Genomic DNA, 15,445 nt, shown 5'->3' with positions numbered 1-15,445 from the left:
CACGTAAGCATGATGTTTTGTGATTTGCCACATAAGCATGAGGCTAGAGTTTTGTCTAGGGTTGTCATCATGACAACCTTAAATTTATACTAAGTAGATAATTAATTAACAAATATATTAATAAATTAATATTCAATTAAAAACTTCAATCCACTAACTCCATTTATGATCTCTTATTTTTTAAATTAATAATTAATTAAAATTTTAATCCACTAAATCACCTCACTCACCACTAACTATCTATTTCTTAAAAAATAACTACCAATTTACTTTAACGTATAAATTCATCTCAATGGGAGTTGTCCACACAATCACATAATTGTTTGTCCAATTAATTATCAATAGTAATTAAATAATTAATTAAAAATATAAAAATAAATTAGTATTCAATTAAAAAATATAATAATAATAGTTAAAAGGTAGTGCACTGACAGTGTAAAATAATTTTACACTGTCATCCAACAGGGAGTCATGAATGTGCTATGTCATTAAAGTTTTTTTAAAATAAAAAAATGTTTTAATTGGATGCATGGTGGTGATTGGTTGACAGTGTAAAAATATTTTACACTATCAGTGCATGACCCATTTTCTCTAATAATAAAATAATATTCAATTAAAACTAATGATAAATTTCACAAACTTCATCCCACTAACTCCATTTATGATCTTTCATTTTTTTAATTAATAATTAATTAAAAAATTATTCCACTAAACCGCATCACTCACCAGTAACTATCAATTTCTTCAAAAATAACCACCAATTTACTTTTATCTATAAATTCATTTCAATGAGAGCTCTCCACACCATTTTCTTTGTGCAAATTAATTATTCATAATTTTCTCCTATGAGAGTTGTCTTAACAATTTCTTTTTTGCATATTTATTCTTCTTTTATTTCCTTTCTTTGATTATTCAATTACAATAGTATTTTCAACACATCTAACAAATTTGTACTATCGTTATAATATGTTATTTATAGTATTTTTGTGATTTTCTTCGTTCAAGTTTATTCTTCATTATTTCTCATTTTCTATTATTATTGTGATTTGTCTTTATTTTTTAATTTCTTATTTTTTCCAATTCTTAATTTTACTGTTGTTTGCTAATTTTTTATCATGTTTTTTTAGGTACAAATTTTAAATTAACGCAAACTATACTTTTGGGTAAAGAACTTTGATTTCTTATTTCTTCAATTCTCAATTTTATTGTTATTTGCTAATTTTTATCATTTTTTTTGTAGGTGCAAATTTTAAGTTATCACAAATGGTACCTTTTGGTAAAGAAATTGTTGAATATATTTTCTGAAATCAATCCTTAATGATTTTGGATACGTGCACAAATAGTTTAGTGTTCTTACATTTGATACATTTTTTTAAAGGTGGTCATTATAATAGTTTGTGGTGGAATGAACAACCACCTTAAAGAGAAAATTTTAAATTATTAATACAATTTTATGTATTTATTTTGAATTTCTTGAATACTTCTTTTAGTTTATTTTGTGTAGAAAAGAGTAACTATGTTTAATGATAGTGATCAAGGTTAAAATATTTTTCTCTTCTGTAATTTATGTTTAATTTTTTCCTTACAATATTGATATTTTGTTATATTAAAAATTTAAGTTAGCGACATGGTATATGCTATCATAGCCTAAATAGACATATAATAATGCAATTGATACAATTGAATGTATACTTTAAAGTATATTTAGGTCAGTTAATTAATATTGTTATTGTTATTATTATTATTATTATTATTATTATTATTATTATTATTATTATTATTATTATTATTATTATTTATTTATTGGAGTTTTACTACAAATTCCTGCAAAAAAAAAATCGCATACTTTAAATGGTTGTGATCAATATTAAAATACTTCTCTTTCTCTAATATATACTTGATTTATTTTCTTAAAATATTAATATTTTGCTATATTAAAATTTAGGTTAGCAATTGACCCAATTAGATGATACTTTTTTAATAAGCAATTTGTACCTAACGAGTTTCGAACTTGAGACCCAATTAGATGATACTTAAAAGTATTCTTTGTCTGGTTCAAGGATAATTTTTTTAATTTTAACTTATGATCCAATAAATTCTTTTAAACTTCAACTGAGATAATTTTTTTTACTCATTTTATTCGTAATGACTATAATAAAGTTCGAGGATACTTTTTGAAGTAGGTTGGAGTTTATCTTGCACAATATATTTTCTCACATGCACAATTATATGATATAATTTCAAAAGTTACATAAAAAATAATTTTAAATTATTGATAACAACGAATAAATGTCAATATACAAACACTACTTAAAATATCATTTATAAAGAAGTATTTAAAAATATAAAATAAGTATTAGTGGTATATTACAATTATTTGTTTAATTCTAACATAAGGTGTGTGGCATTATTTTTATTCTAAAATTTACATACATTTTTCTCTATTTTACTTCATTTACCTTTCAATTAAAAGTGTGGTAAATATTATATAAAATTTATAAACTTCAAAACAATCATTTTATATTCTTATCAAAACCATAATTATTATTGAAAATATTTATAGCAATATATTTAACATTATTTCTTTAAATTAAAATAATTATAATAATAACAATTAAATAAAATTTACCGTGCATCGCATGAGTAGACGTCTAGTTTAATATAATATAGTTTTAAGTAATTATATTAATAAATGTAAATTGTACAAATTAGTATTAATATAAGAGAAACTAATAGAATATGAAACAATTGTGAAGTGAAACTCAAAACAATTAAATATTAGTTTGAATATATTAATGTATAATATTTAAAAAAGGAAAGATCGAATAGAATAAAGATAAAACATAGTGACGTGAGAAAAACCAATGTGTTATTTTGGAGTAAGACGACATAAATATTAATACTCTTTTGAATTTATATACTATGCGGCCCTAACGGACTGGTTTTTATAAAAAAAATGAAATAAAACTCCATATATATATATATATATATATATATATATATATATATATATATATATATATATTATTTTTCATATAATATATTTTTAAATAAAATATATTTTTATAAAATTTATATATTTTAATATATGTCTAAATTGTATAACATTAATATTTTTTTAAGAGAAACTAATGGAATATAAGGAAATTGTGAAGAAAAATCAAAATAATTAAATATTAATTTGAATATATAAATGTATAATATTTAAAAAATGAAAGATCGACTAGAATAGAAACTAAACATAGTGAGGTGAGAAAGTTAATGTGCTATTTTAGAGTGAGATAACATAAATATTAATATTCTTTTGAATTTATATACTAAGCGGACCTAACAAACTATTTTTTTAAAATTGAAATAAAACTCTATAGCACTTTTATAAATACAATAAAAAAACTGATATTATATTTAATGTAATATATTTTTAATAAAATAATTTTTTTATTTATAAAAACTATAATATGTTATGTCTAAATTATATAATATTAATATTAATATAAGAGAAACTACTAAAATATGATGAAATTGTGAAGTAAAATACTAAATAACTAATGTATAATATTCTTTTGAATTTATATACTAAGCGGGTCTAACAGACTACCCGCGGCCCATACGGACTAAATTTATTGAGTAGTGGGATTTTTAGGGCCGGACTTAAAAAACCCTAAAAAATATGTGCTCTAATTTTAAGGGACAAGCCTTATGATTTTCCGGGCTTGGTGAGCCGATTCATATGGGCTAGCCCATTTTGACGGTTCTCGACTTCACCTTCGGATGCAAGTCTCCTTAGTATCTGTCTAATTCACTATTGTAACACCCCAAATTCTACCCGAAAATTTCAAGCGAGAAATCAGAGTATTTTAAAAACTATCAACAAGCATTTGGGATATCACACTTACTTCATATAAATAACTCATAAACAGATACATAGCACTTTAATCTCAGAAAGGCACAAAACAACTTATAATAGCTCTTAGAAAAACCAACTTCAATTCAATAAGCAGCGGAATCATGACATTCGACTTTATAAACAAATCATCTTATTTAATCGGAAATAACTTCAAACATCATAGTACTTCTCATTATCCAATTTGGAACTCAACAACTAAAACATGAACAACATAGAAACAACAATATAGACAACCCCCCGAGTGCTACGTATCAGAGCGACACACCAACCAGACACGATGAAGCTACAAACTTCCACAGCTATACTTAAGTACCTGCCCATTTCCCATGTTAGGGGAAACATCAGCAGAAGGGGTGAGATATCAAACATTATAAAGGAAAGTATGATAATACATGTAGCAAAGGTAAGATCATACACAATTCATCACTTCTCAATATAAGTAATTTGCATCACAACAATAATGTTAGCTATCAACTATAACAATGTATTCAAGTTTACAAGTATGTCATTCAAGCACATACTAACATACACTTCATAATCACAATGAAAATTAATACAACTATCAACAATGGCAAAATATGGTTCATATATTCCACATATATACATATATCATTAATACATATATATTCGCATTCTCATCATATATGTTTCATTTACATATATCACATCTACACACATCAACAATTCATATCAAATGAATTCAATTTCGTAAACTATGCATTCACACATCATAACATTCACTTCATAAACACAACAATTCAAAATGCGACTCAAACTATGCATATGCATGTGGTACCATTGGAGTAAACTCCCAACGCTACCAATTTCCAGTAATTTCGAGGCATAAGGCAAAGCCTTCAACAACAACAACAACAACGGTCACATATCAATATCACACCGTTCAACTTTATGTTATGCTAGGCTATGCGACAACATACAACAACGTCCACGACTCGACAGCGAAACAACTACACAACAACAACAACAACGATCACATATCAACATCACACCATTCAACTTTATCCATAGGCTCATAACACAACTTAACAACAATACAACAATGGTCATATATCAACATCACACCGTTCAACTTTACCCATAGATTCACAACACAACTTAACAACAATACAACATATATACAATATCAAGATTTACTAGGCATCATGCCGTAAGGCTATTCACACAACAATGCACAATAATGATCATATTGGCAATCACAACATTAATTGCAACAAAGGCATCCAAAACAAAATCACAAATTGCGGTCAATTTGCAAAATAATCGCAATATGCTAATATACCAAGTAAGCCAAAACAACATCCAAATTAACAACTAACTCAATTAGAGATAACGTTAATTATCAAAACAACATCATTGGCATAGCAATATATTATTCTCAACATAAATATTCAACCAAAACACAATTACAGTCAATTTCTCAAGATCTTGTAATTTACCGATAAACCGATTGATTTATCCAAGTCTAAGTATTTTCCAATCAAATAGACTTATTGAAATTAATCCAACTATTAGTTTAATCGACCAATTAATATCATACCAAATTAATTCAATTCACTTCTATTTCTACTCCATTTCTTATTCTCAACAAAACCCATTATTTCACTATCAATGGTTTACCCACAACAAACACAACAATCTAATACATAAAGATCAACAATTGCACACAACTTATCACATTTATATCATCACATTCCAACAAACCACCAAATACCCAAAATTGCAACATAGAAGAACATGGATATCAAGTATAGAATCTACCCACCAAAAACCCACTATCATACACCTCTTTATCATGAAAGAACCTCAACCTTACCTTGGTAAATATGGACTCTTTCACCATAGCTCTAAGCTTTTCTCCAAAAGAAATCCTTTCTAACATCATTTGGAGACACACCTAAAAACCAGTTTGGGAATCAGCTTATCATACAAATTTAAAACCCTCAAAATCAAAATCGCTCTGGTCATAACATACCTCTATGAGTCAGGAACGTTGTGTCCAAGTACCAGAACGGTTCAACGGTTGGATTGAAAGATGCGTCTGTTTTGCCAAGGTGACTCTATGCTAAAACTTGCTGCGAAAATTGAGGCTTCCTTCATAATTTTTCTTCTTCTCTCAAGTGCCCCTCCCTTCTTTCTCTTCTCTTTTCTTTCTCCCCCAAAACGAGTTATGAGACTCCAACTCTAAAACCCTAACTTTCTACCCTTACTATCTCTCTTATGTCAATTGGGCTTAACCCAGCAATTCATCCATTATGTTTCTATCACTTAGGCCCATTTGGTTATATCTCTCTAATAACTCAATTAAGTCAAACAACACAAACACTCACATAATTAAATACTTAAATAATTATTATATCACATAATAACTAAATAAATAAGTAATTGTTAAAAACACCAAATAATATAACTAATATAATTAATAAAAATATTAATAAAAATCGGGATGTTACAACTATGGTCTCTGAAATTGTGTAAGTTCATATTCACAGCCATGTCCACCTTCAAAAGCTCCACCTTCAAAGGCAGGACCACCTTCAAAGACTAGATCACCTTCAGAAGCTGGATTACCTTTAAAGGCTAAATTACTTTCAGAGGCGGGATTACCTTTAGAGGCTGGATTACCTTCAGACTCAGAATCACCTTCAAAGTCAGAGTCACCTTTAGAGGCATATTTTCCTTCAGAGCCAGACTCACCTTTAGAGTCGCCTTTAGAGGAAGAATCTCCTTCAGAGGAAGATTCTCCTTCAAAGTCAGACTAAACTTCAGAGAGGGGGGGGGGACCTTTAGAGGCAGGTCCTTTAGAGGCAGGATGAGACTTGTTCTAGTATCATGTTTCTGATTCTTTCACTATGACATCTCTACTCACAACGTGCTGACTGGACAATGGCTCTTATAAGCATATGTACAATGCTAACTTATAAGCAACATGATGACTTTGCTTCTATCATCCAATTTCCTTCAAGTAGCATTTGGTACATGTTTGTAACATATAGAATCAAACAACTTGAAATGGCTCACACTTTTGTTTGTTCCAGTCCACTTCTCAAGAGGAACTACTTCCTTTAACTTCTTTGATGGACACTTGTTGAGAAAATATGCTGAAGTGGCAATATATTCACCCCAAAAATGTGTGAGGCAGATTCTTTTCTTTCAACATGTTTCTTGTCATATCAAGAAGAATTATATTCCTTCTCTCACCAAGACCATTGTTATGTGGACTGTATAAAGCTATCACCTCATGCTCAATATCATGCTCCTTATAGAACTGCTTAAGTCATGTTGAATTGAACTCACCTTCAACATTAGTTATGAGGATCTTCAATATTTCTCCACTATGATTTTCATCTTTAACTTTGAGATTCTTAAACTCATCAAACACCACATGTTTGAACTTTATGAGTGTTACCCATGTCATTCTTGTGAACTCATCCACAAAAGACACAAAGTAATTATTTCCTCAAGGGAAGGTGCCTTAAATGACCCACATACATCAAAATGCACCACACCCAAAGCATGAGTTGCTCTTGGAGGCATTTCTGATAAGAATGGAAATCTTGGTTTTTTTCCTTCCATGCATATATTACATGATTTCTCTGGTGCAACAATATTTGGAATTTCATATACCAAATTCTTGGAACTCAGATGCTCTAAACTTCTAAATTTCAAATGTCTCAATCTCTTGTGCCATAACTCAACTTCCTTTACAACACTAGTTAAAATAAAGTATTAAGTATTCGTTGTTTCAACATTCACCTTGAATGTTTGGTTTATTCCCAGTGCATACTACATAACAAATTCTTGTTAAATTCATACAACTTCAAGAGATTATCCTTCATGGTTACTAAAAACCCTTTTACAACTAGTTGTAATACACTCATCAGATTGCTCTCCATGTCAGGAACATTCCATACACCCTTAATCAATACAGTTTTGCCATTCTTCAATTTTTATTTAACATTTCTCATTCCTTCAACATTCAAATACTTATCAACAACACATATGATATGTATATTTCTACCATAATCAAAATCAATTAGTCATTGCTTGTTTACAGTTAGGTGGTATGAGCAATTGGTGTCAACATACCACCAGTTCATCATTTTCCCACCTTCATTCTCAAACTCCACCAATAGCACATGTTCCTTCTCATTATCTCCTCTAAATATGTTGGCTTCTTCACCCTTTCTTTCTTTGTTTAACCAGTAATCAGTTGGAAAATGGTCAAACCCGTTATAGTTGTAGCCCTGAACCTTTCTCTTATAAAACTTCTCCTTTTCCTTATGAACATTCTTATGTTTCTTCCCATCTGGATTGGATGCTTCTGAATTCTGAGCACCACCACCATTATTTTTCTTGTTCTCTAGCCATGATTGCTTCTTGTTCTTCTTGACAAAAAACAGCTTTCAAAGCCTGTTGTATTTCCCTTTCATAGTTCCTTTCAGTCAGACGCAATTCTTGTGTCTCTAAACTACTCTAAAGTTCTTCAATTCTCATTGTGATATTGTCTTTCAAATGTTTTATGGTTACAACTATGTAATCAAAATGAGGAGTAAGAGATCTTAGTACCTTTTCAATGACTACTTGTTCAGAGAGGGTTTCTCCACAAGATCTCACTTGTAACCTCAATAATTCTAGAGATCTAATCAGGAACCTTTTCACTGTCCTTCATACTAAGATTCTGGTATTGCTTGCATAGGGACTGCAACTCTACTTTCTTTATTGATGGCTCACCACCATAGTACCGCACAAGTGTATCCCATACTGTCTTCGCCGCCGTTACATCATCAATCTTATCAAACACCTTCGTATCCACACACTGATGGATATAGAACAATGCCTTTTGATCTTTCTTCCTCATTTCATATTACACATTTCTTTGCGCTTCTGTTGTGTTTTCTACAACCGACATGTAAGTGTCATTGACGAGATCAAGAACATCTTGAACGCCAAACAACACTTGAATCTGAATCGACCATCGATTCTAATTCTTTATGTCGAATGCTGAAAGTTTTTATTCAAGCTACGATTTTCGACGCTCATATTCATTCTTGTGCAAATTGCTCATTTCTCACCAACACTCGTGTTTCCCAAACCATGAGAATCAAGGAATGTGATTCTCTTCGATTTCAATCTTCAATTCAATGTGAGTTTGGGGAATAAAATCAATCACATATCTCACTTACACTCGTGTTTCTCTGTGAATCGAATCGGAGCTCTAGATATTAACAACGAAACTCCATTGATGCACAAGAAGAAGATGAAAGAATTGTAAAGAGAGAGCAATGTAACAGAATTTTTAATCTCAACAAACTCAATTTCTCAATTACTCAAAATCTTACAACTTTAACTAACTTTCAATTTATATACACTAACCTAAACTCAAATACAAACCAAATAAAACTTAAATGCAAATAAAACTAAAACTAAATTAAAATGCAAGCTACTTGAATTTAAATTACATTTAATACCAATTTGTAGTAATTTTACGAATTAGTTCCTCAAAATTCACATGGCATTCCTCAAAAGCCACATACCAAATATTGGGATGAGAAGTCACATATTTAAATATGACACACTGGCCACTCACCCATAATAAATGTGATATCTAATTGCTAAGATGAAAAGTTACATATTCAAACGGGACTCACTCACCCAAAATAAATCTACCAACTAATATCTACGTGGAGAAGACATTTTCGATCAGAAACATAATTTCTTAAAGTTTTGTTTTACGTTTTTTTTTCTAAAAGCAATTTGTACTTAGCAATTTTGTTTTGGAATTTGAGGTGGGGAGAAAGGAGGATTTTTTTAAAAAAAATTTAAAAATATAGAATTTTTAAATAATTTTTAAAATATATAGATAGAAGAATGTTTATCATTACAAACAGAGGGCGCTCCTTTAGATGACCCAACATGAAGCTCTCCTTCACAGAAGGTACTCATTTAGATGACCCTTCATATTAAAAATTAATTGGTAAGCTGGTATACCTTATAAACGCGCACCCAAATGTTTCTTTTGTTGTACAACATATTAGCCAATATGTGGTTAATCCTTTGGTTCCTCACTATCAAGTAGCCACGCAAGTCTTGAAATATCTGAAGGTTTTTCCTGCTCGAGGCATCTTCTTTGCCAATTCCAGTTCTCTAAATTTACATGGTTTTGCTAATTCAGACTGAGCACGTTGTCCGAGTACCAGGAAATCAATCATTGGATTTTGTGTGTCTCAATCATCTACTGAAGCAACAAAATATTGAACCTTAGCCTCCTTGATTTGTGAAATTCAATGGCTCTCTTATCTCTTTGTAGAAGATTTTCATATCACATTTTCTACACCTGCATATTTATATTGTGACAACAAATTTGAAATTTATCTAAATTCACATTTTCCTTGAACGCAACAAACACATGGAATTAGACGACCATGTCATTTAGGAAAAACTTCAGTTCAAACTGATCCATCTCCTCCTGCTTGTGCCTTCGTGTTCTCAACCAACAAATATCCTAACAAAACCACTTCATCCTCCTCTTTTTAACTCTCTTGTCCAAATTAGGACTATTTCCCATACATACTCCAATTTGTGGGAAGGTCTCAAAATAGCTAAATTAATTACGTTAAATTAGTCAAAAACACGTCCAAGACATTTTTACCGTGAAAATATAGAAGCTACAAAATCCACCTTCTACGTGACGTGGTTTCTTGCCATGATTTTCTAAAACGTGCCACACTTCCAAACTTATAAATGGTTATAAGTTAGTTAAGATATTATGTGCTTTTCTTTTTTTTTCCTAATGTACATTCGATATATATATATATATATATATATATATATATATATATATATATATATATATATATATATATATATATATATATATATATATATATATATATATATATATATATATATATATATATATATATATATATATATATATATATATATATATATATATATATATATATATATATATATATATATATATATATATATATATATATATATATATATATATATATATATATATATATATATATATATATATATATATATATAACCTCTAATTATGCTTAAGACATAACGGTATTAAAAAATTTCTCATCTCCATTGAGCTATTATTCTCAGATCAACACTAACTTTACTACCAACAGAAAGTTGCAGAAATAAATAAAGCAAAAACGCACAATGGCTTACATAATCTTGTGCAATTTACTCATATGCAATATAAATATTAAGATTTTAAAAAATAGTTGCGGTCGACATTGCGCCTTTTGCGATATTTTTTATTTTTGGAAAAAAGAGGGCCTAAGCCCAAAAAAGAAAAATGTTAAACAGGAATCCAATGAGGTAAACGCCTTTTGCGATTTTGATCGATACAGATATTGTGTTGCAAATAAAAATAGTCGCAGTGTAAATTTATCAACATGGCACAAAATAGAATTCTAATAAAAATAGTAAAAATCCTATAAAAGTAGTGTGATTTCTTTTTTATAAAAAGAAATTTTTAGTTCAAAATTTCAATCTTTTGATTTTCTAAAAAGCCATTTGATTTGTACTTTTAAAATAAAAAATTTCGCTAATAACGACGTGTAATCTGTAACAATGTTTCACAGGTGTAACAGTGTTTTGTTGTGGCCACAACGACTTTTCGTCTGTGATTTTTTTTCTCATCCTTCAAATAGCAAATAACGATATCGGAAAACTCTCATAATGTTTTTTCGCAGCGGAGTTGTAAACTGGTTTTTAAAACTCTGACAAATGTCATACTTATACAATACCTTTATTGTTCAATATAAGAATATCATACTTATGCAATTTACTTTCGTCTAAAGGATTTTAAACGCTAAACACACTCTTGTGAGTGTATTATCAATTTCATAATACTAAACACTAAACACAACCTTGTGAGTGTATTATCAATTACATAATACTAAACACGAAACACAACCTTGTGAGTGTATTATCAATTACATATACTCTTGGACAAAGTGTCTCTATATTCTTGATTTTGTCTTTTTTTCTTCACTTCTCCACCAACTAAACAAGATTCTACATATTACATAAGCCTACTAGTTCTCCCATGGAAGTGTACTTATTCCTATTAAGCATAACAGTTAAGTAAACTTCCATTCAAAACATTGATTCCAAATACTGTAGTAACGTTTAGTATTATAACATATAATATAAAAAGTACAATCACACTGATAAACAGAAAATTGACAACATTATTATTCATTTTATTTTATAGTTTAATGTTGTTTGGATCAAACTAAACAAACATGTCGGAAACTGTTGGAAGCTTGATCTCACCCTTTTGACAAAGAGGAATAGTGAAATTTCCAATAACAGGAAGATCAATAATCAAACCAATATCCAATTGATAATCAATGTCCCAATCAGCACCAATATCCTTAGCCAAACTAATAATTATGCTATGAGGCACTTTCACCAGCACTTCAAGCAGTGTTGTGTCACTTGCCTTCAATGATCCTGGATCTGGTACTGTCCCTGATGCTATCTCCCTGGTTGATTATAACCAAACACAAAAAAAATAAAATAAAACATCATGGATATAATCAAAACTGAAAATGAAACAAGGGTACAGAAAAAAACAAAACCTTGCAGCACTCTTGAAGGAGTAGGTGATTTCACAGATTGGAATTGAAGTTGAATAAGGATTTGAAACATTGACCTTAGACAAATACTCAACACTCTCGCGGCTCACGCGCTTGAAATCAACGTCGGTTATACTCGCCGTTGGTTTCGGCATTTCACCGATTTTCTCAGCAACGTAGTTTTTGGCTTTGTCTAGTAGCTGCGACATTTTCGACATTGTAAATATCAGAATCACACAACGACACCTTCAACCCACTCTCATAATTTATACGCAAAAACGAAAAAGACAAAAAAAAAGTTGGCACGTGGGGTAAACGCGTCGCACGTGTCCCCACCGCGTTGTCAGATCCGAATCGGATTAGATCCGGTGATGATGATAATAGTAATAAGGTTGTTATCTTGTCGGTGTCGTTTTCTTCCTTAATTGTTTTTTATCCTGTGTGGGTGAAGCGCGTTGCGTGTTATGCAGTCGCATCGTATGCCTCATTGATTTTGATTTATGATTCTCCATTTCTTTCTTTTTATGGTGGAGAATAAATATTATATTTGAATTTAAACAACATGCTGGAGAATAAAAAAAGTGGAATTGGGTGATTAAAAGGAGAGAATAAGAGAAAAAATATTGTTGATGAGAAAACTAACCTCCATGGGAAGGTTGGTATGGTTGATGGGGGTGTGATCACGTTGATTGTTGAGTAGAGAGAAGAAAGTGAAAATTGTAAAGAAAGCAAGCATGGGAAATATGAATGTGAGGTGAGTTATGAAGGGTAACGTGCTAGTAGTCCTACTAATAAGGCCATAAATTTCTTTTTATGGAAACACTAGCCACAAGATAAGGGGGAGAAAATAAAACTAGAGAGGTACAATAAGATTTTTTTTAGTGACCCTTCGTTTTCAAGTTCCAAGTGCTGCATTGTTATTGGTTTAGGACTTTCTCTTTCCCTCTTTCTGACAAGTTTACTCAATAGAAAGGTTAAATTAGTAAATCATCCACTTGTTCAAGTCGGCAACACATGTACGAATCATATAATATAATTTAAAATTTTAAATGTTAATGTTTATAATAGACATCAATTTTTCAATTCAAGATATTAATATTATTTATAAATTAACTAATAACCTTAGATTATCATATTCTAAAAATACAAATTTATTCTCACAAATTTTATTTGGTCCAACACAAAAATAAGGAAAGTTTATTTAAAATATTTTCTCTATAAATATTTAATATTATAGTCTATGTTATGAATAATTGGATATTTGTTTCCTAATGATTTTATTTCTTATTTATAATAATTTGTATTTATTACATTGTCCGAATATTGTTCTATAAATAGGACCAATCTCTCTCTCTATAGAAATACACTGATGAAATAATACATAATCATTCTATCTTTCTCTTTTATCTTCTTTTTCCTTATTTCATAACATATTATCAGCATGAAACTCGACCAAATATGAAAAAGAAAAAGCTCTACCAAACATGAAAAAGAAAAAAATTGAAGTTCTAACTATTAGAGGTAATATTGATAATTTCTAATCAATAGTACAAACAAAAAATATTGATAATTTCTTTTAAGTTTTTTTTTTTTTTTACCTTTTATTATATAATTATTAAAGAAATTACCAAACTATCTTGAAGAATAGTAAAATAATAGTTTAATATTTAATTCCTGAAGAACTTATTAAGTATCTATGAATGATAGAAATATAATAAGTTTATATTGTTCCTGAAGAACATATGAAGAATCCTTAAACGATCGAAAAATATTGAATTTCTTATATTCTTCTTTAAGAACATATAAAGCATCCCTAAATTATATTGTTCCTGAAGAACATATGAAGAATCCTTAAATAATCGAAATATATTGAATTTCTTATATTGTTCCTGAAGAACATATGAAGAATCCTGAAATATATAGTTCCTGAAGAACTTATAAAGCATCCTTGAAGGATTGCAAATATTATTATTTTTATGAATAAAATATTTATGATTGAGTTCCTGAAGAATTTATCAAGCATCTCTGAAGGATTGCAAATATTATTATTTTTATTAATAAAAGATTTGTGTGATTGAGTTCCTGAAAAACTTCTCAAACATCCCTGAAGGATAGCCAAATAATAATTTATTATATAGTTCATGAAAAACTTATCAAGCATCTCCGAAGAATAGAAAAATAATAATTTATTATATAGTTCCTGAAGAACTTATCAAACATCTTTGAAGGATAGCCAAATAATAATTTATTATATAGTACATGAAGAACTTATCAAACATCTTTGAAGGATAGCCAAATAATTGTCTCTTATCCGAAGAACTTATAAAACATCTCAAAAGGATTGCAAAATAATTGTTTGCTATGATTCTTGAAGAACTTATAAAATATTCCTATAATTTTTTTTGATGAATTATAAAAACGTGTATGTTTTAGTACTTGAAGAATTATAAATATTTGTATTATTGTAATGAATTTTTTTTGTGTTAGAAAGTCTCTAATAAAATTGTTAGGGTACCAATTATTACCGGTTTGAGATTATATAGATTATATCAATTATTGTTTATTTGAAAAGTTAGTATTTTATTGAATATAAAAGTATGTCTCCTTAGTAGTTGGATAAATTTATTTTGTGATTTTGAAAATACAATTATTCTAAAATAAATGAAAATTTTAAAGTGAATGTTTACCAATTAAAATTTTAAAATTAACTTTGATTTTAAAATTATTTGTGATATTTTATTTTTTTTTTAAAAATCAATATATTTTGTTATAGCAGAAAGTTGTGTGTATAAAATATATTAATATCTACTTTCGATTTGAGTGTAATATAATTTATTGTGAGAGCGTGCATATAATATTTATATTGTGATAATATATTTGATATGTGTATTTATATGTTCAT

General features: G+C 28.9%; 1 protein-coding gene across 2 annotated transcripts; it reads right to left on the bottom strand.

The window, feature by feature from the left end:
* Positions 1 to 12,066: 12,066 nt before the first annotated feature.
* Positions 12,067 to 13,345, bottom strand: LOC131612149 (desiccation protectant protein Lea14 homolog). 2 transcript variants are annotated; one of them, XM_058883959.1, is made up of 3 exons: positions 13,187 to 13,345; positions 12,547 to 12,743; positions 12,067 to 12,450 (listed from the first exon to the last, which is right to left on the bottom strand). In XM_058883959.1, exons 1-3 carry the CDS (start codon positions 13,277 to 13,279, stop codon positions 12,198 to 12,200), a joined length of 543 nt encoding a protein of 180 aa, XP_058739942.1. In that variant the 5' UTR covers positions 13,280 to 13,345; the 3' UTR covers positions 12,067 to 12,197. The 2 variants fall into 2 exon arrangements, with proteins under 2 accessions (XP_058739942.1, XP_058739943.1); XM_058883960.1 differs by lacking the exon at positions 13,187 to 13,345 and having other exon boundaries at positions 12,547 to 12,797.
* Between the last annotated feature and the right edge of the window lie 2,100 nt (positions 13,346 to 15,445).

Source organism: Vicia villosa, linkage group LG6 (genome assembly GCF_029867415.1).
Source record: "Vicia villosa cultivar HV-30 ecotype Madison, WI linkage group LG6, Vvil1.0, whole genome shotgun sequence".
Taxonomy (NCBI): domain Eukaryota; kingdom Viridiplantae; phylum Streptophyta; class Magnoliopsida; order Fabales; family Fabaceae; genus Vicia; species Vicia villosa.
This window is presented reverse-complemented; position numbering and strand designations above follow the sequence as displayed.

Bases quoted from the DNA above. Each gene is read 5' to 3' on its own strand.
- LOC131612149 (XM_058883959.1), bottom strand. From the start codon at position 13,279: ATGCTTGCTTTCTTTACAATTTTCACTTTCTTCTCTCTACTCAACAAT. The intron at 12,744-13,186 runs GTTAGTTTTCTC...AAAATGTCGCAG, and splicing joins ATACCAACCTTCCCATGGAG to CTACTAGACAAAGCCAAAAA. The intron at 12,451-12,546 runs GTTTTGTTTTTT...ATAATCAACCAG, and splicing joins TCCTTCAAGAGTGCTGCAAG to GGAGATAGCATCAGGGACAG.